Source organism: Ceratotherium simum, chromosome 3, assembly GCF_057802395.1.
Source record: "Ceratotherium simum simum isolate JZ-2026a chromosome 3, ASM5780239v1, whole genome shotgun sequence".
Classification (NCBI taxonomy): domain Eukaryota; kingdom Metazoa; phylum Chordata; class Mammalia; order Perissodactyla; family Rhinocerotidae; genus Ceratotherium; species Ceratotherium simum.
Window position 1 is genome coordinate 1,945,766 of NC_141902.1, and position 24,267 is coordinate 1,970,032.

Here is a 24,267-nt window from a genome sequence, read left to right on the forward strand (position 1 = left end):
GCTTGTCTGTGACTCCTGCCACGAGAGCACCATGGTCTGCGGTTGCCGCTGGAACCCCCTCTCCCCCTAAAATTTGCTACCACAGTTCCTGGTTATTCCTGGGGTTTGTAGTAGTGGCAGAAATAGTAGTGGAAGACCAGTTCTAAGAAGCTGAAAGTGAAGCAAGATGTGGGAGGAAGTGAAAACATCTGTCACACACCAACTTTGGGCCAAGCCGTAAGCTAGGTAGTTTCATGTCATCTCATCTGCACAAGACTTGTATGATACAGATCTCATTCTCATTTTACAGACATGAAAACTGAGGCACAAAGCAGTTAAATAACTTTTTCAAGGCTGCATAGCTGGATACTGGCACAGTAGAGATTTAACTCAAGTCATCTCAATCTGAGTTCCTTGTTCTTCATTAGGTTACCACTGTGAGAATTTTAAAAGGTGGGCAGAGGTTGAGGGTGGGGGACAGTGCTAGCAGTTTTCTCCAAATACTTTAAAATGCCATTGTAGAGGTTGGTCACTTACTATTAGGAGGAAAAAAAGGTCTTTTGTTTTTTTCCAGAAGTACCTAACGTAATATGTTGCATATATTATGTTCACAGTAAATATTTGTAAAATTGGTATTGATGATGTGAAGGAGAGGTTAAGGTTCAAGTGTTTGGGGAGAAAAAAGTTGTTTTCACACAGATTTTCAAAAATTTTATTTCTATAGTATGAAAAGAGGTTTACTTATGTTTGAGTTCATCTTAAAATTAAGCCAATCAAATTTCAAAGTGTTCTAGAATCCTTGCAGACTGGGATTTCATTGTACTCCCGTAACTATATGCTAAGAATTAGTAAGGTAGTGCTAAGTCATAAAAATAAGTGCAAGTTAGTAATGATAATTGTGTTTGCTTTTCCCAGCCTAGGAAATCAACTTTCTCTTTAAAATCTCCTGGAATAAGGCCTAACACAGGCCGACATGGCTCTACCTCAGGCACTTTACGAGGACATCCGACACCGTTAGAAAGAGAACCGTGTAAAATAAGCTTTAGTCGGATTGCTGAAACTGAGCTTGAAGCAACAGTGTCGGCACCAACCTCTCCAAATACACCCTCTACTCCACCTGCGTCCGCCTCTTCAGACCTTAGTGTGTTCTTAGATGTGGATCTCAACAGTTCCTGTGGTGTGTGTTTGATGTAAACCCTTTGGTGAAAAAGGAACCTTGTGTTTCAGATCCTTTTTCTCACCATTTTAATTAGGGAACTGTGGAATTCTTTGCGGGCTCTATTGGTGTGGGAGGTGATGTCTGCATGTGAATTCGTGGTTAACACAAGGGAGCCGGGCATCTTTTGTGTATTGCTTATGCATATTGTTTTCTAGTTTATTCCTTCAACAAAGATTTATTTACTAGCTTTTGGGCCCCACTACTACTTCGGGGAGTGATAAACAATGAATAAGAAAATGAACAGATAAGTTCTGTGAAGGAAATTTTAAAAGAGACTGTGATAGAGGGAACTACTTATGCTAAGAAAGGAGAAACATTCCAGGTACAAAGAGTTTAAAAACTAACATTGCAAAAGATGATGATAAAATTCAGTACTTTGTGTATATTACATATGACTTTAAAATGTTATTTTAAAAATAAAGTCATACATATTACCTTCCTTTTCAAATGAATGCTTCTCATTCCAACAGGCAGCAACAGCATCTTTGCTCCAGTCCTCTTGCCGCACTCAAGTAAGTAAGGATTTGAGTTGATGCTAATGAAACGACTGTAAAGATAGTAATTGAGTTGATTAAATTTGTATATGAGTATTTTGGGTTTTAGCAACATTTAAAAATATAAGAAATGAATGAAATCCTTATAAATAAATTTAATTATTTACTTACAACTGGGTGCTATTTAAACTTTACTATAGTTTGTTTTCAGCATTTTACAACCTATATATGTTCTAGGGGCTGTGCAACCTTGAACAAATTACGTAGCATCCCCAGAGTTGTTATGGATCAAATGAGCTGCCCCTGTAGGTCACCTGGCACGTTGCAGGCACAGGATGAGCAGTGACTTCGTGTCAGCTGCCTCTCCTCTCTCCACCTTGCCCAAGTCACTCTCCCTGGGAAGAGAATACCAAATGTGTGTCAGGGTTTCAGGCTCACCCTTGAGCACTTGTTTCTTTACATGATCTTAGTTAATGAAAGCAGTATTTTAGGTAAAACACTATTCTGTCATTCTTAATTGTTGCATAATTTATGACATAAATGCTGTCACCTTTCTTTCTGTGGTCATTTGTTTAAAACAAAATAACCCAAAAAGGACACAGCAGCTTCAGGAATAATTCTCCTAATCTGGGGGACTTCTGCTTCTATCATAGTAACATATATAATTTAGATAGTAGCAACAGAGTCCCTGTCTCATGAGAAAATAAGTTATTCTTTGAAATGTTTAATTACTGTACTTTGTTTTAATTTTTAAATTTTTATCAAAGTGATATGTGCATAGAGTTTAAAAGGCAAATAGTGCTAAAACACTTAAATGGAATTAACAACAGCCCCTACCCCATGTCTGCCCACCCCTCTCCTTGTTCTCCAGTGATACACATTTTTATTTTATTTTATTATTTTTTTGGTGAGGAAGATTGGCCCCGAGCTAACATCTGTGCCCATCTTCCTCTATTTTGTATGTGGGATGCCACCACAGCATGGCCTGATGAGCGGTGTGCAGGTCGGAAGCCAGGATCCGAATCTGTGAACCCCAGGCCGCCGAAGTAGAGCTCACGAACTTAACCACTATGCCACTGGGCGGGCCCCAACATTTGCACATTTTTTAATGATGTTTTTCTGTTTTTCTCTCTTTTGAATCATTAATTGTAGACAGTATTTACTGATTTCCTGTTGTAGCAGCTGAGGATCTCACCCCTCACTCTGCATAGTATACTTACCACATTTGGGGAAAACACCACTCCCTGCTGAGTCAAGCAGTGGGTATTCTGATTATGCCTTCTTTCTTGTACAGCAGTTTCCTGAAGTGAAGAATAGCTCATTAACGCTTAGGTTTTTTGTTTGTTAGTTTTTTAAACATCAGTTGCTTAGTCTTCCCACAGTCTTGCACAGTACAGTTTTCCATTAAGGTCAGACCACTCAAGGAAGCTATCAGGAGGGCTTTTTTTTTTTTTTTTTGCTTTTTAACTTGGAAACTTCCTTCCTGGTGCCCTTTTGTCCTCCTGCTCAGTTTGAACTGGTTTCTGTCTCAGCCTCTGACCCAGCTGTCGTCCTGGAACTTGCTTTTGTTGTCATCCTAGAAATTCCCTTCTCTTCTCTCCTGTGTTAGATCCTTGTTTTTGGATTCCTTGTCTTCTTTCTGATAGTCTCCCTTGTTTTGGTAGGGGCACATCCTCCAGTAGCTACCTGGGAAAGGGTATAAAGCTTTTAAGTTCTTGCATTTCTGAACATGTAATACATGTTCGGCTGGGTATAGAATTTAAATAATTTTCACTCGGAATATTGAAGGCATTTTCCTACTGTCTTCTAGCTTTCATACTTGCTGTTTAGAAGTCCAGTATCACTCACTCATAAATTATTCATGCATAATTTCTAAATGCCTGATAATGTGCAGGCACTATTCTAGATGCAGGAGATATGGCACTGAACAAAACAGACAAAAAGCCTTCTGTCAGTGACCCTACATTCTCAATCCTTTTTTTTTTTTAAAAAAAACTAGAGGATACCTGCTGTAGCAAAGGGTCCCCAAAATACAATGCCTTAAATGAAGTAGAAGTTTATTTCTCACAATAGCCAGGGCAAGTTACAACTCTGCTCCACAAGGTTTTCAAGCTAGCAGGGCAATTCAGGATTCTCAGAATGTGGCTTCCATCTCTGAGTCTTGAGCGATTGCTTCAGTTGTTACCATTCTTCTGCCAGCAGGAACGTGGAGGGCAAGGAGCTTTGTTATAAAAACGTGATCTGGGAGTTGCACACATCACTCCTGCTCTCATCCCATTGACAAAACTTAGTACATGGACATACCTAGCTACAAGGGAGGCTAAGAAATGTTGTCTCTAACTGGGCAGCCTTTTGTCTTGCTAAAATGCATGGCATCCTATTACTAAAAGGAAGAACGGGAAAGGTGCACTGGGGGACAGTTAGCAGTCTCTGCCACAATATATTCAAGACACTTTTAGGATCTTCTCTTTTTTCACAATGATCTGCTTTGATGTGGGTCTTTTTTTTCTTTCATTTTGCATCTACTTAATGAGCACTTTAAATTTAGAGATTTATGTCTTTGATCTCTAGAAAATGTTCCTTGTATCATTTGTTAATAATTTCTTCCCCACTGTGTTCTCTGACTCCCTTTTTGGAGCTCCTTTTCCATACTGTGCATCCTGAATTGATCCTCCAGTTTTCTTGTCTTTTCTTTCCTATTGTCTATCTCTTTGTTTTCTTGTTCTGTTTTCTGGGAGATTTCCTCACTTTATCTTCCAACTCTTCTATTTTTTTTTTTCATCTATCGTGATTTTGAATTTCCAAGAATTCTTTCTAGTTCCTGCTCTGATCATGGCATTTTTATATCATCCTATTCTGGTTTCATGGATTCACTTTCTTCTCTTGTCTCTCATAGGATATTAATTATAGTATTTTTGACAAAACATTTATTTTGTTTCTGGTATTGTCTCTCTTCTGAATTCCTTTCTTCTGTTAGTTGTAGTCTTTTTTCTTCCATGCTGGAGGCTTTTCTTTCTTGTGTGGTATCCTTAGCTTTCTGTTCATATTTTGGAGTGTGGCAGTAAAAACTGATGGCAAGTGCTGTATCCATGGGCAGAGCTCACTGACTTGTGGGTTTCACTGTAGAGTGATAGAGTGATGAAAATTTTTTTATTTAGGAAATCCCCAAATGTAAAAATCTATGAGGCCTTTTCTAGGAATGTTTAGTTTTTCCAAAGAAAGATCTTTGAATCTTCTGCCTGAGAGGTCTCCACATTTAGTATGAAAATCTGTGTTTTCAGCACAGATTAGTATCCCCAAGTCTGAAGTTTAGATTCTCCAGAGGATAAAACCCCCAGTGTCTTTTGGTGGTGGGAATGAAGTAGGTGCCTGGTCTCACTAAGTGGAGAGTAGGGGTTGTGGTTCTAATTGCCCCTGAGCTACACTTAATCAGGTCTTCTGTTTTCCTGCCCGTGCCTTCCATTGTACCAAGTGCCTTTAACTCCTGAGCTCTCCTGGGGTTCTGTGGGGGCACATTTGCTACTGTTTGTCAGTATCATTGACTGTTGACCTTTGGGTTTCATCTTCCTCCTTTGCCTCCTTCATAGACCTTGTAGTCCACTTCATACATCGAAGCTTCAGGATTCAGATGTGTCCTGGCTTCACTGGGGTTTGTGTGTGTTTCTTTTTTTCTTATTGTTCTGTGGTGGAAACGTCTGTACTGTCTTAGTTTCTAGAGCTGCTGTAACAAAGTGCCACAGACTGAGCAGCTTAAAAGAACGTAGCTCTGGAGGCTGCAAGTCCAAAAGCAGGGCGTTGCAAGTCCATGCTCCCTCTGACACCTGTGGGGAGGCTCTTTCCTTGCCTCTTCTAGCTGTTGGCATTTGCTGGCGATCCTTGGCGTCCTTTGGTTTGTAGATGCATGGCTTCTGTCTCTGCCTCTGTTGTCACACGACCATCTTCTCCCTGTGTGTCTTTGTCTCTTCTCTTGTAAAGACACTCGTCATGCTGGATTAGGGCCCACTTTCATCCTCACTTGATTACATATCTGTAAAGACCTTATTTCCAAATAAGGTCACATTTACAGGTTCTGGGGGGTTAGGACTTCAACATATCTTTTGGGGGGACACAGTTCAACCCATAACACTATGCCACTTTAGAACCAGGAGTTCTAGACATTATTTTGGATGGTAGTAAAACACATTTTCCATATGATAAAGAAAATTTTGTTTTGAAATTTAATAGAAAATATTGAGAATAACCACATAAAATTCTGAACATCCTAAAATAAATCCTGAAGACAGAAATAAAATATTTATAGTAAGCATGAAAAGTGCTCACATGCAATGAGAAAAACAGCAAGACTTCATTAACAACAGACATGAATAGACGGTTCACCTCACAGTATGAGCAAGCCTAGGTTAGAAGGTATTCTCAGACATTGCTTACTGCTTATAAATTGGTATGTTAGTATGACCCTTTTGGAAAGAAATCTGAGAACAACATGTGCGACCATAAAAATGTTCACACCCTTTGGTTGTATTCATTCAACAGAAAATTGAGTACTTGCTTTGTACCAGCTACTCTGCTAAGTACTAGGGATTCAGTGGCAAACAAGAATGACAAAGGCTCTGCCTCATTGATACAAAATACCATAAACTTTTGGGAAGAAGTCACATACATGAAGATCACATTGTTCATCCCACTTTCCTGGTTTTTCTACTGTAATTTTCACTCCTAGTCTCTCTCGCTGGTTTCTCTTCATTTTCTCAACCTATTAACATTGGAAGGCCCTAAGACTTAGTCCCTGGACCGCTTTTCTTCTCACTCACTTGGTTGTCTCATTCCGTCTTATATCATCTATATGATAATAATTCCCCAATTTTTTCTCTACCCAGAACCTCTCTCTTGACCTTTAGACCCATATATTTGGTGACCTGTTCAATGTCTCCGTGTGGGTATCTGATAAGAATCTCAAACTTAACCTCTCCAAAATTGAGCTTGGTTTCATCCCCTCTGGCGTTGTTCTTCCCACAGCCTCCTCAGCTCAGTTCTGACTGCATCTGTCTAATCGCTTAGGCCAAAAATGCTAGACTTATCTTTTACTTTTACTTCTCTTTCTCATGCCCCAAATGTAATCCATCAACAAATCTTGTTTACCCTCAAAATATATTTAGAATCTAACCATTTCTTGCCATCTCTACTGCTGCCACCCTGGGCCAAACCACCATAACTCTTACCTGGTTTATTATAGTAGCATCCTAACTTCCCACCTTCCACACTTCAGTCTGTTTTCAGTACAGCAGCCAGGTCCTTTTAGAATGATGCTGGGACAGCTGTGAGAGTTTCTAAGTCTGAGCCTTCCTCCACAGTTAGACCACTTAACCACTATGTCACGCTTCTCCACAGCAGGCACTCAGTAACCCTTGCTGAAGTGTGAACACAATTTTATTTTCTATCAAGAACATTTCCCTACAAGATTACAGTTTTTGTGAGCATTACGATAACTGTGTGTGGAGAGAGAGATCAAATAAGGAGTTGGTCCATAATTACAGGTATTTTTAATCATATGAAAAAGATGAAATAAATGAAAATAGTTCTTATTTTGTGTCTGGTTGGCATGTTTAGGGATAATTTTTCCCCTAATACTTTATTATTTTGTAAATTTCCTTTAATGTAAATTTCCTAACGCGTCTATTATCAATGAGAGACTTGCAAAGAGAACGAGTTTTGATACAACCCTATCTTATGGTCTCCTATATGGAGGTTTTATTACCTGCATAGAAGTATATCTGATACTAGCTGCTTCAAAAATGCATGGCCTCTGTTTATGGAAGATCTTTCTCTGGAAGTTATTACAGTTTATACAAATATGTCTGTTTTGTCTGTTTTAGATTTAAAAAAGGCTTTTCAGGGAGCAGAATCTCATTATTAATCTTAATTAAATAGTATATCTTCATTTAGTTAAAGTACCTACCATGTGCCAGGCACAACCACTGTGCTAGGTGCTAGGGATACAAAAATAAATACACACTGCCCTCAAAAAGCTTACAGTTTAATGGAGAGGATAGATAAACCAACAGTCTGACAAATGCCATAGCAGAGGTGATCACAGATTGAAATCAAGTCTTGTCATATGATTGCACTGTGAATTGTGGTTAAACTAATCTTTTTTACCCGCAGAGTCTTTCTTCAGTTCGTGTGGTAGTTTACATAAACTAAGTGAAGAGCCACTGATTCCTCCTCCTCTTCCTCCTCGAAAAAAGTTTGATCATGATGCTTCAAATCCCAAGGTAGTCAACAGGACTTAGGTTTGCCTCAACTTATTCAAAGTTGTGAATCTTCAAAATAGTGCTTGTTCTTATAAAGAGTCTGTCAATTGTAATTTGGCTACCCTTTATGGTTTTAAATATTTGGGTCTTATTTAAAAAATACTTTAAACAGTTGTTTAATCCTCATAATGCTTTTTCTAAAAAAGAGCCTGGGCAGATTCACAGATGCTCAGAAAAAGTACACTTTCTTTCTGATAGATCAAAAGAACTTGAGTATTCAAAGTAGTCTTCGGATTTTCCGCTGCATCAGAATCACCTGGAAGGCTGTTAAAACCAGATTGCCAGAGTTTCTGATTCAGTAGGTCTGGGGTGGGGTCCAAGAATTTGCATTTCTAACAAGTTTCCTGCTGGTGCTGATGCTGCTGCTCCCTGGATCACACTTGGAGAAGCAGCACTCTAAGCCTCACTGGAGAAATAGAAGTGAATGTCCAGAAAGCAGAAGCTGGACGTTAAGTCCTCTTGACATCACGTCCTTTCGTGTCTACAGAGCTATGTATTCTTTCACTTACTTGCCTATTATAATTAAATGCATAAATTTATGAAATGTGTATACGAAGCAAGATAATCTGAGGCATTACGTTCTAAGATTTCAATTAAAACATCTCATATATAAAAATATTAAACTGGGCCCTGAATTAAACTGAGAGTAATTTACTCATAAATCTGACCATTAAATCAGATTAACCTATTTTGAGCCTCTGGTTTTAACTTGACACACAAGAATTTTTCAGTCTTTTAAAAACTTTTTCTTACAGATTTTTCAGGAGAACAGAGGTATAATTTAATTACTTTTTTTTTTTGAGGGAAATATGAAATCTGATGATGACCCCCCTGCTATTCCACCCAGACAACCTCCCCCTCCGAAGGTGAAACCCAGAATTCCTGCTCCTTCTGGTGCATTTGATGGGCCTCTGCAGAGTCCGCCTCCACCGCCGCCGAGAGATCCTCTTCCTGATACCCCCCCACCGGTTCCCCTTCGGCCTCCAGAACACTTCATAAACTGTCCGTTTAATCTTCAGCCGCCTCCACTGGGACATCTTCACAAAGATCCAGACTGGTTCAGAGACATTAGTACGCGTCCAGATTCGCCAAACACTCCTCCCAGCACACCCTCCCCACGGGTACCACGTCGATGCTACGTGCTCAGTTCTGGTCACAATAATCTTGCTTATCCTCAAGCTCCCCCTGTTCCACCAAGGCAGAATTCAAGCCCTCACCTACCAAAACTGCCACCAAAGACTTACAAACGGGAGCTTTCGCACCCCACATTGTATAGACTGCCTTTGTTAGAAAATGCAGAAACTCCTCAATGACCTTAGCCATATGTAGTCATTGACACTGGAATGGTATTTGTAAAGGTTTTTTTTTTAATTTATTCAAAAAAAGGCATAATATTTTAGTACTTTTTACAAATAATGCTCTTACAAAAATGCTACTGATCAAATAAGCTTGTAAAATTGGAGAAATAAAACTACAGAAGTCCTTGACCATGATCCTCAGGTGATCAGTAGCATTGCCTTGTCTGGGATCCTCAGTGCTGCCAAAAGGCCAGTATAAGGAATCTATATTTGCACTGTAGACTCTGCTAAAATATGGTGTGAAGTGACACTGATTGCACTGGAAGGGGATAGTGCATTTGTGGAATTTTTCAAATTTGAGTAATAGATGCCTTTTTAAGGCAGTGAATTTACACAAATATAGGGGGTGTATGGTGTTACTAATTTTTAAACCTCTTTGACCATCTTCTAGTTTTTACTTGTAGTTTTTATATTTAGGAGAATTGTGAATAACACCCACTGTTCTTAAACTCTTTAATGCCATGTCTTAAATGCCAGAATTTGCTGCTGAAGACAAAAATGAAAAACAGAATGAAAATAATAGAATGCACTGTAAGTGTTGATTACTTTGTCAAAATATAAACAAAGACTACCTAACAATCATAGAGGAAAAAAGGGCATGTATGTTATTCAGATGTGCCTTTTGTTTTTGCAAACTATGGTGTCTTTAGCTAATGAGTTGCATATTGTTTCGGAAAACAAAGTTAATATGCCGTGTATGTACAGTTTTGTTTATATTGTATATTTAAAGATAATGCTAATAACCTATATAAATTTAAGTGACTCGAGGCCTATAATGCAATCTGCTACTTTACTAATAAATTCAGAGGAACAGTTTCTTATGGCATAGGAACCAACTGCCTTGCCTTCAAAACCTAGTAACTTTCTTTGTAAATCTTGTGTTAACTAAAATTTAAAAAAAAATTTTTTTTTAGATTGGTAATATTTAAACCAGCAGATACTTAAAGCTTTATTAAACTTTTTAATCAGAGAAGTGAGTAAAACTTTTATTTGCCATTTGGACTCCTTCAGAGGGATGGAAAGGCATGTTTGCTGAAGTGCAGAGCAGCAGTGATGAAGGAGCCGAAAGCCACGGAGTTTCCTTAGTGCTCTGTGGCCTTTTACTGTGCTTTGTATCAGAGTGCGTAACAAGACTAATAAATCACCCCAGTCTTAATTTTTAAAAGATTTTTAAAATATGTGTTTTCATTATAAGGAATGAGGGGGGAGATTGTTGAGTTCCGTAGAAATAGGTACCCACACATTTTCAATATTTTATTCAACTTAAATTGCATAATCCCAAAGGATTTAAGTGATGTAAATTTTAGAGGAATGACTTTGTCTTCCCTCTTAAACGCAGCCACCACGCTGCCAGCAGCCATTTTTGTGCCTTCAGATGAGAAACGAGGCGCAAGCCAGGACACCTGAGCAGGTCGTGGCCATCCTGGGAGGGTCTGGACGCCGCCTGGATTTCGGGCCGGTAACCGCTGCGTCACTCAGGCTCCATCCCGGGGAAGACACGCCGCGGGCGGCTTTGTGTTTTAGAGAGCAGGTTATACTACTAGTTTTGCCGGGAGAAAGGACTGAAGGCGTCTGCTCGTGGAGCTAGACTCGCCATGTAGTTGGAAGAGGAGGCGAGTGGGTGCCCGGACCGGCCGCGCCGGACGCCGCCTCCGCGCACGCGCGCGCCCCTCCGTCTCCGGGGAGCGCCGGGCCCGGCGGGCGCGCGCGTGACGTCACTGCGCCGCGCCCTGGGCGGCGGCGATGGCGGCCGCTCCGGCGTCCGCGGCGGAGGACCCGCTGCGGAACTTCGTGCGAGTCCTGGAGAAGCGGGACGGCACGGAGCTGCGGCTGCAGCAGTACGGCTCCGGCGGCGTGGGCTGCGTGGTGTGGGACGCCGCCATCGTCCTCTGCAAATACCTGGAGACGCCCGGGTTCTCCGGCGAGGGCGCGCACGCGCTGAGCCGGCGGTCGGTGCTGGAGCTGGGCTCGGGCACGGGGGCCGTGGGGCTCATGGCCGCCACCCTCGGGTAAGCGGCGGGCGCGGGGCGGGGGCCCCCGGGGCGAGGCACCCCGGGCCCGCCCTCCGACGGCCGTGTGTTACAGGGCGGACGTCGTGGTCACCGACCTGGAGGAGGTGCAGGACTTGCTGAGGGTGAACATTAACATGAACAAGCACCTCGTCACCGGCTCTGTGCAGGCCAAGGTACTGAAATGGTTTGTATGGCCCTTCCGCTTGTTTCAAGGTCCCCGCTGTAGTCCGCCTTCAATTGCGTTTCCCTAAAAGCATGGTTAACACGAAGGGGCGTTTCCGGGTATCGTTTATGAAACAAGAATATTTTAAGTTATTAAAGCAACAGATAAAATATTTGGTTGGCGTTTCTAAGGGGGGAAGAAATAGAAGACGTTCCTTGCCCGCCGGACTACATCCTGATGGCTGACTGCATCTACTACGAAGAGGTGAGTGTTCAGTGAGGTCTCTTCCTGTGGAAGACGTCCCGCATTTCGTGGATTCTCAAGCACCCGTTTCTTCACATTTTAACGTTTCTGAATGCGGGATACTTGTCCTATGGTTGGTAACACAGTAAAGAGAAAATAAAGGTCACAGCGACTGCATGTATACACTCGTGATGAACGTACGGGCCTATGAAGCGTGTTGAGCAAAGTGTTATGTGCCTTTTACTGGAGTCTTCTGCAAAATTTTAAAAGGATTTTGCCATCTGGATCTGTTATGTAAAGCTGATTGCTTTTTTTTGTAACGTAGCTGTTCCTAGTGAGTATGTTAACCATGACAGGGAGGATTAAATTGCTCTGTAAAGTATTCATTGTTCTGTGGCAAGATTTATTAGACTCAGAAAGATTTTTTTAAAATATTAGTTTGTATAGCGTGGTGGCCATCCCCCCTTTTTTTATTTTTTTATTTTTATTTTTTTTATTTATTTTTTTTTAAAGATTTTATTTATTTTATTTTTTCCCCCCAAAGCCCCAGCAGATAGCTGTATGTCATAGCTGCACATCCTTCTAGTTGCTGTATGTGGGACTCGGCCTCAGGATGGACGGAGAAGTGGTGCCTCGATGCACACCCGGGATCCGAACCCGGGCCACCAGCATCGCAGCGCGCGCACTTAACCACCAAGCCACAGGGCGGGCCCCTTATTTCTATTTTTTTAAAGATTTTATTTATTTATTTTTTTTCCCCCCAAAGCCCCAGCAGATAGTTGCACGTCACAACTGCACATCCCTCCAGCTGATGTATGTGGGACACGGCCTCAGCATGGCCGGAGAAGCGGTGCGTTGGTGTGCCCGGGATCAGAACCCGGACCGCCAGCAGCTGAGTGCGCGCAGCTGAGCGCGCGCACCTAACCGCTAAGCCACGGGGCCAGCCCTCCCCCTTTTTTTAAATAATGAGCATTGAGCCAACATATGTTCAAGTTATGGTCAGACTTTTTTGTAGGTAAATTGTTGATTATTTAAATCCCAAGTTAAATTAGACTAAATTTTTAAGAGAGGTCGATTCTATTTGTTTTCCCATGGGAACTCCAAAATGCAGTCACTTGAATGAATCATTTCTTTGGAACCTGAAATCAATACAGTGGTTCATTAGTTAAGAGAAGTTTACCAACCGTTAGTTACAGAGCTTTAACTACATGTACTTTGTTGGATGCTTCAAAGATGGATAAATTGTAGGGGAGTTGTTATTACCTCCTCCACCTCCCCTGCCCATTTTTATAGTAAAAATATAAAAGTTTTAAAGTCATAAACAAAAATTATATTCCTTTTTGAACAGTCTTTGGAGCCGTTGTTGAAAACTCTGAAAGATCTCAGTGGATCTGAGACTTGTATTATATGTTGTTATGAACAACGAACAATGGGAAAAAATCCAGAAATCGAGAGAAAATATTTTGAGGTGAGTACTCTACTGGATCTGTCTCTGTAGGGATTGTCTTTCAGGGAGGCTCTGTGTGACTGTTCAAGTGTATTACGGTAATTCTGAGTGGGGAAAACCTGCTCCTGTGAACCCGAGGAGAGGATCCTTCACAGCCTACCATTCTATTCAGCGCCCCGCTTCGTTTCTTTTTTCCTGATCCTTCATTCTTTTTCCTTTTCTCATTAGTTAATCTAGGGTGTGCAGAACAATGTAAAATAATAATGGTGACACCCTTGTCTTTTCTGAGAAAGTTTTCAGTGTTTATTAAACATGACTCTGGCCTTTGGGAACATGTTACTGATGTTATTTTATGTATTACTTTTGGAGAATACATTATAGAAACGTGATATGTGGTATGTTTTTACTTCTGTGTTTTCCTCTACATCTGTTTAAAAGCTTCCACCACCATATTCTATTTTCAGGGTTTTTTTTTCTTTTTCTTTAAAATAATTAAAGACTCAAAGGAAGTTGCAAAAGTAGTACATAGAGTTCCATGTATCTTTAACACGTCTTCCCCCAAGGCTCACCCAAACCCTTTTTTTTTTTTTTTTTTGTGAGGAGGATCGACCCTGAGCTAACGTCTGCCAGTCCTCCTCTTTTTGCTGGGGAAGGTTGGCCCTGGGCTAACATCCGTGCCCATCTTCCTCCACTTTATATGGGACGCCGCCACAGCATGGGTTAACAAGCGGTGCGTCCGTGTGTGCCAGGGATCCCAGCTGGCGAACCCCGGGCTGCCGAAGCGGAGTGCTCACACTTAACTGCTTACGCCACCTGGCCGCCCCCCCCAAACCCTTTTTATGGGCAAAAATCTATCACATTATAAGTGACTCATCGTGAGGACACATCTCTGCTGCCCTGCAGTTTTATCCACTGAAGGGACTACTTTGGTTAAATGAGAAAGCAAATATATGACTGTCTTAGATGTATGCTAAAATGGTTTTTTATTTTCATGTTTTTCTTGAGTATGAAGAATATTAATGAACTTTTGGAACTGTATAATTGAAAATTTTATGTTAAACAGTTTTAACTGAGTTAAAACATGTAAAATGCACATACATCAAGTGTTTGGCTCAATTTTCCATGTGTATACACCCAGTAGCCATGGCCTGACATAAAGATAGAGAACATTTTCTGTATCTCTATAGGACCTCAGAGGCTCCCCTGGGCTCCTTCCCAGTCAGTGCTCTGCCAGAGGTAACCACTATTCTGACTTCTGTCACCACAGGACAGTTCTGTTCTTTAATTTGAAGTATATTTCTTTTAAATTTATAGCTCCTTCAACTAGACTTTGACTTTGAAAAAATTCCTTTGGAAAAACATGATGAAGAATATCGAAGTGAAGATATTCATATTTTATACATCAGAAAGAAAAAATCGGTAAGTACATTCTGGGCTCTTCATCCTTGGAGGAGATTCCGTTAGCTGGATGCTGTCTCTGAGCTTGTGTGTGGTGTAGACATTGATTTTGATGGGGGAGACAGCTGTGGTGATTCCCTGCCCTCGGGCTCTAACTCTCAGTGTTAAGATCACCTTATCTGGCCTCGGGTTCTTCTACAGTGAGGCAGACTTCTTGGTCCTTTCCAGCTGTCAATTATATGGCTTTGTAATTGGGCATTACCTCAGACAAGTAACTTAGCTGTTTATAAGTTTTTGTGATCTCTTAGAGATTTTAGAATGCCGATTCTGACCTTCGTGAACTTTCTCCACCTGTTCAGATTTTTTTTAATAGTCAAAGTAAAGCATAGGGGCTGGCCCGGTGGCGCCGTAGTTAAGTGTGCATGCTCCGCTGTGGCGGCCCGGGGTTCACAGGTTCGGATCCCAGGCACGCACCGACGCAGTGCTTGTCAGGCCATGCTGTGGCAGCGTCCCATATAAAGTGGAGGAAGATGGGCACAGATGTTACCCCAGGGCGAGTCTTCCTCAGCAAAAAAAGAGGAGGATTGGCATCGGATGTTAGCTCAGGGCTGGTCCTTCTCACACACACACACACAGAAAGTAAAGTATAACAAGGCAGATCTGTCCAATAAAGAAAAATGTACTCAGTTAAATAGAATTGATGTATTTCTCCCTTTTTGTTGCTTCCTGTACATGTTATAACAGTTACGTTTTATGCAGGTTGACTCTCTGATGCCTAGAGTTTCAGCCTGTAGAGAGAAGAATTGTGTCTCGTCTGTGTGTCCCCAGCACCTCTTTTCTATATGTGACTGGCATAAGGCAGGGACATGATCAATTTTGTGAATTAAAGATGCTAAATATAAGGTCCACTTGTTTCTGTTATCTTGGCTTTGATTGAATTTGTTTGTGATGGAATTTCCTGATTATGTGAGTTCTAGCCAAAAACAAATAACTTGTAATTTGGGGATCAAGACTAGGTGTTAGGACCATAAGGAAGGAAGAGCGGTGGGATTAGTAGTTCAGATGAACTGACCTTTATGTGGCATGGTGCTGGAGATAGAAAGATAAATAAAAAAGGTCTTATGCCGTAGGGGATCCAGTTTTAGCTGAAGCTATGGTGTAGTTTTAAGTAGGATTTTTTTGAGGCATGAAGATTTTGTGTTTCTGAAACATAAAGGCTTTTTTTTTTTTTTTTTGGTGAGGAAGAGTAGCCCTGAGCTAACGTCTGCTGCCAATGATCCTCTTTTTGGATCCTCTTTTTGGCTGATTAAGATTGGCCCTGGGCTAACATCTGTGCTCATCTTCCTCCACTTTATATGTGAGATAACCTGCCACAGCATGGCTTGATAAGCGGTGGCTAGGTCCGCTGGATCTAGGCCCAGATCAGAACCTGCGAACCCCTGGCCGCCAAAGTAGAGCACGAGAACTTAGCCACCGGGCCGGCCCCTCATTTCTTTTTTTAAAAATTGGCATAATTCATATATCATAAAAGTCACTCTTTTTTTTTTTAATTTTTATTTTACTGCAGTAACGTTGGTTTATAACATTGTATAAATCTCAAGTGTACATTATTATACTTTTATTTCTGTATAGATTACATCATGTTCACCACCCAAAGACTACAGTCCATCACCACAGTCCATCACCACACTCATGTGCCTAATCGCCCCTTCCCCTCTCCTCCCTCTCCCCTTCCCCTCTGGTAACCATCAATCCAATCTCTGTCTCTGCGTGATTGTCGTCATTTTTATCTTTTCCTTATGAGTGAGATCATATGGTATTTAACTTTCTACCTCTGACTTATTTTGCTTGGTGTAATACCCTCAGTGTCCATCCATGTTGTCACAAATGGCTGGATTTCATCGTTTCTTATGGCTGAGTAGTATTCCATTGTGTATATATACCACATCTTTATCCATTCGTCCCTTGATGGGCACTTAGGTTGCTTCCGAGTCTTGGCTATTGTGAATAACGCTGCAATGAACACAGGGGTGCATGTATCTTTACGCATTGGTGTTTTCATGTTCTTTGGATAAATACCCAACAGTGGAATAGCTGGATCATATGGTAGTTCTGTTCTTGATTTTTTGAGGAACCTCCATACTGTTTTCCATAGTGGCTGCACCAGTTTGCACTCCCACCAGCAGTGTATGCGAGTTCCCTTCTCTCCACATCCTCTCCAACACTTGTTTCCTGTGTTGTTAACTATAACCATTCTGATGGGTGTGAGGTGATATCTCATTGTAGTTTTGATGTGCATTTCCCTGATAGTTAATGATGTTGAACATCTTTTCATGTGCCTGTTGGCCATCTGTATATCTTCTTTTGAGAAATGTCTATTCAGGTCTTTTGTCCATTTTTTAATTGGGTTGTTTTTTTATTGTTGAGATGCATGAGTTCTGTATATATTTTGGAGATTAAGCCCTTATCAGATGTACGGTTTGCAAATATCTTCTCCCAATTGTTAGATTGTCTTTTCATTTTGTTGATGGTTTCCTTTGCTGTGCAGAAGCTTTTTAGTTTTAGTCCCATTTGTTTATTTTTTCTATTGTTTCTCTTGCCCAGTCACACATGGTGCTTGAAAAGATGTGGCTAAGACCGATGTCAGAGAGTGTAGTGTAGAAGTTTCATGCTTTCAGGTCTTACATTCAAGTCTTTAATCCATTTGGAGTTAATTTTTGTTTATGGTGTAAGGTAAGGGTCTCCTTTATTTTTTTGCATGTGGCTGACCAGTTTTCCCAACACCGTTTATTGAAGAGACTTTCCTTTGTCCATTGTATGTTCTTGGCTGCCTTGTTGAAAATTAGCTGTCCATAAATGTGTGGGTTTATTTCTGGGCTTTTGATTCTATTCCATTGATCTGTGCATCTGTTTTTGTGCCAGTACCATGCTGTTTTGGTTACTATAGCTTTGTAGTATATTTTGAAATTAGGGAGTGTGATACCTCCAGCTTTGTTCTTTTTTCTCAGGATTCCTTTGGCTATTCAGGGTCTTTTGTTGTTCTGTATAAATTTTAGGATTCTTTGTTCTATTTCTGTGAAAAATGTTGTTGGAACTTTGATAGGGATTGCATTGAATCTATAGATTGCTTTAGGAAGTATGGACATCTTAACTATGTTAATTCTTCCAATCTAAGAGCACGGAATATCTTTCCATTTCTTTGTGTCTTCTTCAGTTTCTTTCAGCAAGGTTTAAAGTTTTTGGTGTACAGATCTTTCACTTCTTTGGTTAAGTTTATTCCTAGAAAGAATTCCTATTCTTTTTGTTGGCAATTGTAAATGGGACTGTATTCTTAATTTCTCTTTCTGCTGCATTGTTGTTAGTGTATAGAAATGCAACTGATTTTTGTATGTTGATTTTGTATCCTGCAACTTTACCGTATTCATTTATTCTAAAAGTTTTTTGGTGGATTCCTTAGGGTTTTCTATATATAAAATCATGTCATCTGAAAATAGTGAGAGTTTCACTTTGTCCTTTCCCGTTTGGATCCCTTTTATTTCTTTTTCTTGCCTGATCGCTCTGGCCTTCCAATACTATGGTAACTAGGAGTGGTGAGAGTGGGCATCCTTGTCTGGTTCCTGTTGTTAGAGGGATGGCTTTCAGTTTTTCACCATTGAGGATGATATTAGCTGTGGGTTTGTCATATATGGCCTTTATTATGTTGAGATACTTTCCTTCTATACCCATTTTATTCAGAGTTGTTATAAATGAATGCTGTATCTTGTTGAAGGCTTTCTCTGCATATATTGAGATGATCATGTGATTTTTATTCTTCATTTTATTAATATGTTGTATCACATTGATTGATTTGTGGATATTCAACCATCCCTGCATATCTGGAATAAATCCCACCTGATCATGATGTATGATCTTTTTAATGTATTGTTGTATTCAATTTGCTAGTATTTTGTTAAGGATTTTTGCATCCATGTTCATCAGTGATATTGGCCTGTAATTTTCTTTTTTTGTGTTGTCCTTGTCTGGTTCTGGTATCAGGGTAATGTTGGCTTCGTAGAAAGAGTTAGGAAGCTTCCCCTCCTCTTCACTTTTCTGGAAGAGTTTGAGAAGGATAGGTATTAAGTCTTCTTTGAATGTTTGGTAGAATTCACCAGGGAAGCCGTCTGGTCCTGGACTTTTGTTTTCGGGGAGATTTTTGATTACCGTTTTGATCTCCTTGCTGCTGATTGGCCTATTCAAATTCTCTATTTCTTCTTGATTCAGTTTTGGAAGGTTGTATGATTTTAAGAATTTATCCATTTCTTCTAGATTATCCAGTTCGTTGGCATATAGCTTTTTGTAGTATTCTCTTATAATCTTTTGTATTTCTGAGGTGTCTGTTGTAATCTCTCTCTTTCATTTCTGATTTTACTTATTTGAGCCTTCTCTCTTTTTTTCTTGGTGAGTCTAGCAAAAGGTTTGTTGATTTTTATCTTTTCAAAGAACCAACTCTTGGTTTTATTAATTTTTTCTTTTGTTTTTTTAGTCTCTATTTCATTGATTTCTGCTCTGATTTTTATTATTTCCCTCCTTCTACTGATTTTGGGCTTTGTTTGTTCTTCTTTTTCCAGTTCCTTTAGGTGCATTGTTAGATTGTTTATTTGAGATTTTTCTTGTTTGTTGAGATAGGCCTGCGTTGCTCCCAACTTCCCTCTTAGAACCACTTTTGCTGTATCCCATAAATTCTGGCATGTTGTATTTTCATTTGTCTCCAGGTATTTTTTGATTTCTCCTTTGATTTCTTTGTTGACCCAATCGTTGTTCAGTAGCATTTTGTTTAATCTCCACATATTCGTGGCTTTTCTGATTTTCTTCCTATACTTGATTTCTAGTTTCATACCGTTGTGGTCAGAAGAGATGCTTAGTATTATTTCAGTCGTCTTAAATTTGTGGAGACTTGTTTTGTGGCTGGGCCACTGAAGCAGAGCACGTAAACTTAACTGCTATGCCACCTGGCTGGCCCCTCATTTCTTTTTTTAAAATTGATATAATTCATATATCATAAAATTCACCCTTTTAAAGTGTACAATTCAGTCGTTTTTAGTATATTCACAAAGTTACACAACCATCACCACTTTCCAACTTGAAACATTTTCATCACCCCAAAAAGAGACTCCATACCTGTTAGCAGTTACTTCCTATTCCTGCTTCCCCCACCCCGGCCAGTCCCTGGCAACCACCAGTCTACTTTGTGTCTGTGGGTTTGCCTGTTCCGAATATTTCGTGTAAATGGAATCACACACTACGTGGCTTCCTGAGTCTGCCTTCTTTCTTGCGGCACTGTGTTTTCAGGGTTCGTCCATGTTGTAGCACGAATCAGCACGTTACTCCTTTTTATAGTCTAATAGTGTTCCTTTGTATGGATAGATCACACCTTATCCATCTATTCTTCAGTCGGTGGGCGTTTTCGTTGTTTCCACTTTTTGGCTATAATGAATAATGCTGCTATGAATATTTCTGTACAAATTTTTATGTGACACGTGTTTTCAGATCTCCTGGGATATACCTAGGGTAGAATTGGTAGGTCATCTGGGAACTCTATGTTTAACTTTTTGAGGAATTGTCAAACTATTCCAAAGCTGCTACACCATTTTACATTCCTACCAGCAGTGTCTGAGGGCCCCAGTTTCTCCACATCCTCACCAGCACTTGTTGTCCATCCTTTTGAGTAGAGCCATCTTAGTAGATGGGAAGTGACATCTCATTGTGGTTTTTATCTTCATTTCCTTAATGACATGATGTTGAGTATCTTTTCATGTGCTTATTGGCCATTTGTATATCTTTACAGAAATACTTTGCTTGTTTTTAAATTGGATTATCTTTTTACTGTTGAGTTGTAAGAGTTCTTTATGTATTGTGGATTCTGGGCCCTTACCAGATACATGACTTCCAAATACTTTTTCTCATTCTGTGGGTTGTCATTTCATTTTTTTGATAGTAAGGCCTTTGAAGCACAAGGTTTTTTAATTCTGATGATGTCTAATGTGTCTGTTTTTTCTTTGGTTGCTTGCACTTTAGGTATCGGCAAAAAGAACCATCTCTAAATGTTACGCATGGTTGTTCATTTGAATTGCATTTAGCCATTATTAGGCGTAGTACCTAGTATTAAGTACCCAGTAAATACTTAATTTGTGATAAGAAAGCAATCTTTAAAGTTTCCTTTTTTTTTTTCCTTGCAGAAATTTCCATCGTGAAATCTTGAATCCTTTCACCCAAGCCTCTAACAACCTGGGTAAGCTAAAGATGTGAATGGAGCATGTGAATACAGCATGGAAAGATGATGTTCACAGATTTTTCCAGCATGTCCTTAGAGACCTGATCTATAGACGACAACCACCACGGGCTGCCTGCAATATGAAAAATGACTGCCTGCCTGCCTGCCTGCCTGCCAGGGGACTGAAATCCAGCTTAGTTTACTTTTAGCTCAGTATCAAGTTCTGCTTAAAGGAAGCATTGTGTATCAGTCACTCCTCAAATAACAACCAGGTATTGAGGTGAGCCCAGAGTCTGCCAGAAATAAACAGGGAAGCAGCATGGTTGACTTGGCGTATCTCCAGGAAACTAGAGATAAATTGATCCAATTTCTAAAGAGAGCTATCTATTACTATGTAACAATGTTTAAATTCAAACCAGTAAATTGTAGTGTTTCAAGATAGACACGTGTAAAAGGAGGTTTTCGTTTTAACATAATTTTGCAGTGGTTTTGTCATATTGCTTTTAAAGATATGTTCATTGCTTATTTTTGTTCATTGCTTTTAAGATAGCTTTAATACTTAAATGTTCTTTTATTTTAAAAAAATTGAAAATATTGCTTTGTATACTTACGTTGGCCAAAGTTTTATTCTTTTCCTCTACCATAGATGTCTGTGTGAGATAGTAAATTATACTGTAGTGACTTGGGAAGAATGAAAGTGAAAATCAGGAGACTGGGAGGGGCTGAGATCTCTACAGAATTTCTTATTAGATAATGGAGTGAGAAGAAAAGCCCGGTTTCGGGCTTGTGCACTTGTATGGCTCATGCGCTTTTCCTCATGTGTATCTTCCAGGAAAATGTGGCTAAAATCACTGGTGTTAACTTGTTTACATGAAACAGGGAAAGGTTTTTAAATAACTACAAATGTGGTTCTGTATACATTCATCAAATGATTTGTATTTGGTGTAGTCTCTGTCTTGTGTTATCCTGATAATCTGTGCACAGACTGTCTGTCAAGGACTTACACTCGTTCCGAAGAGGAGTGGTAACCCGATGGAATTCTGGTGCTCACAGGCATGGGTGCTCGGTGGCACAGTTTATGTGTTAAAATAAATGTTGTTTTTGAGATTCTGTGACTTTGTGAATGTTTCAGAAATAGCTTTACAGAAAATGAGCATGTGAAGCAGCTGACTGCTTTATAGAAAGAGCGAAAGCAGCCCTAATTAGAGAAATTAAGGATCAAGGTCACAAGAACTGTTCTTTCCTTCAGGCTTACTTCAGTCTTGAAAGTTTGCTTTGCTGTTCTTTTTCAAAATACTTTGTTCATACGCCTTTAGCATTTCATTAAGCAGTTTACTAAGCAGTTAGTGTAACCTAAATACATGATGCTTTGTAGTTACAGATAGCACTGCTTATTATTAGTGAAGTCTTGGGACAAATGACCACTTTCTAGCTTGTTCCATAACATTATGGAACTTGTAAAAATAAGCTTGACATTGATCGGCTGCAGTCATCCACCCAGCTTCTGCAGATCCCTTTTCAGCCTCCTCCCTTGACGTTCCTGTGTGAACGTCATACAGCTCCTCTGCCTCGGACAGCTGCATCGTGCCCTCCAGAACTTCCTGGAGGAGGTCAGCCTCTATGTCACGTCGCCAGAACCACACCCTTGCTTGTGTGTGCTTCCTGCCCTTCTCTGTCCAGTCCCCACTCCCTTACTTGACTGATCACGTCCTTCGTAAGTCACTTGCGTGTGTTCCTCGCTGTCTGTGTCTGGGGAACTGACCTAAGTTACTGACTAACCTAAGAGTTAAGTAATTTCTAACAGAAGGTCAAGTGGGATGTTTTTCCTATTCTGAAATAAGGCCAAAGCAGAGGTTGAAAGGTACCAAGTCCCCAGGTTCAGGGTTCATTGAGAGCTGCCAGTTCATGGAAGACACCCTGTAGCTGACCATGTTCCACAGACAGCGGGGCGGCCGGGAGAGGGCTCCTTGAGGAGGAGTGCGGTGTTGGGGAGTGGGGAGTGGTCCTGTGGGCTCTCATGACTGGGGGAAGGGTGCATCTGCACTCAGAGACCACAGGAGGGAGGCCTGGGAAATAATTCAAGATTGAGGGAAGACCAGTTGTTTTTCCACCTGGTGGGATGTGTTAACCCAGCAAATGAGCGCATCTGTTGTTTGTTTTATTCCAGAGCATGGGAATGGGATTGGAGAGGTAATGTGGGGACTGTCAGCAGAGTTATTGCTGGTGGCTCCTGCCAGCCCGAGAGGTGATACACGAGTTGGGGGCTGGAGGACTTCTGCAGCATCATGGGGAGGTTAAAAGGCAAGTGCAACAGATGAGTGAGGTGTGATGCCCCTAGCTGGGGGTCAGCCAGAATACAGCCAACTCCCAAATCTCAAGGGGCTGCCGGTGCTGAGGAATGAGGCACTGTGCTCAGTGAAGCCCATGGGCCACTTATCACAATGCAGTTATAGCCGAGTAGGGAGCCCCCACAGTAAGGCAGTGTGTCTCAACTTTGGCTGCACCTGGAAAATCAGAAGCAAACTAAAGACCTGTCAGGCCCATCCCACTCCCATTAAGTCAGCGGCATGCTGTTTTTGTTAAAGGGCTCCAGATGGTTTTAATGTTGAGTCAAAATTGAGAACCATTGCAATCAGGAAACCACTTCTAACGTCTACTTCCCAAGGGGAAGAGAGCAGAGAAAAGGGAAGAGAAATGTAAAAATGCACATTAGAGTGGTTAGAGTGGGCTGACACTGCATAGGAGGGAAAGAGCTTTGAACCCGATGTGGAACCTATGAAGTAGGAGGCTTTAAGATAAACAGGGCTGAGCCCTAGAAACTATTTAAATATCTGGAAATTTAGAGAATCTGCCAAAAAGGTAGAGGTGATGCAACTCCCAGTGATTGAAAGGGGGATTCAATCACTGGGAAAAGAACACTGTTGCAGGTGTGTCCCCATGACCAGTCTCCTCTGCCGTAGGACTTAACCACTGGTCCACGGATCACGTTTGGTGAGCCTGGCAGTGAAGTTAGATTATTTTTAATTATTTTAAGAAGTATTGGGCCGGCCCCGTGGCCTAGCGGTTAAGTACGTGCGCTCCGATGCTGGCGGCCGGGGTTCAGATCCCGGGCACGCACAGACGCACTGCTTCTCCGGCCAAGCTGAGGCCGAGTCCCACATACAGCAACTAGAAGGATGTGCAACTATGACATACAACTATCTACTGGGGCTTTGGGGGAAAAATAAATAAATAAATAAAATTATTAAAAAAAAAAAAAAGAAGTATTAATAATCCAGAATGACAGTGGCGTTTTTACATAGCATACTTTTTAAATTTTTCTTACCCTTTTTCTTGAAAGTGTCCTTGTTAAATGAGGGGAAATACAATATTAACTCAGACTGTGGATATTGT

General features: G+C 40.7%; 2 protein-coding genes across 5 annotated transcripts in view; both read left to right on the forward strand.

The window, feature by feature from the left end:
- Nucleotides 1-10,334, forward strand: part of SOS2 (SOS Ras/Rho guanine nucleotide exchange factor 2) — a 93,237-nt gene extending 82,903 nt beyond the window's left edge. For 3 of the 4 annotated variants that reach the window (XM_087421940.1, XM_087421933.1, XM_087421938.1), the window contains 4 exons: nt 895-1,156; nt 1,669-1,710; nt 7,855-7,964; nt 8,807-10,334. In XM_087421940.1, the coding sequence (XP_087278066.1) occupies nt 895-1,156; nt 1,669-1,710; nt 7,855-7,964; nt 8,807-9,316 (924 nt within the window). In that variant the 3' untranslated portion in view covers nt 9,317-10,334. The remainder of the gene's footprint in view (nt 1-894; nt 1,157-1,668; nt 1,711-7,854; nt 7,965-8,806) is intronic. The other variant, XM_087421946.1, reaches the window with a different exon arrangement.
- A 754-nt stretch (nt 10,335-11,088) lies between these two features.
- Nucleotides 11,089-21,984, forward strand: VCPKMT (valosin containing protein lysine methyltransferase). The gene is made up of 6 exons (XM_014792079.2): nt 11,089-11,370; nt 11,447-11,557; nt 11,728-11,800; nt 13,128-13,247; nt 14,541-14,645; nt 20,840-21,984. The coding sequence occupies exons 1-6, from the start codon at nt 11,105-11,107 to the stop codon at nt 20,852-20,854; spliced, it is 690 nt and encodes a 229-aa protein (XP_014647565.2). The 5' UTR covers nt 11,089-11,104; the 3' UTR covers nt 20,855-21,984.
- Nucleotides 21,985-24,267: the final 2,283 nt, after the last annotated feature.

Coding starts and splice junctions, on each gene's coding strand:
- VCPKMT (XM_014792079.2), top strand. CDS start 11,105: ATGGCGGCCGCTCCGGCGTCCGCGGCGGAGGACCCGCTGCGGAACTTC. Junction 11,371..11,446: donor CTCATGGCCGCCACCCTCGG/GTAAGCGGCGGG, acceptor CGTGTGTTACAG/GGCGGACGTCGTGGTCACCG. Junction 13,248..14,540: donor TCGAGAGAAAATATTTTGAG/GTGAGTACTCTA, acceptor TTAAATTTATAG/CTCCTTCAACTAGACTTTGA.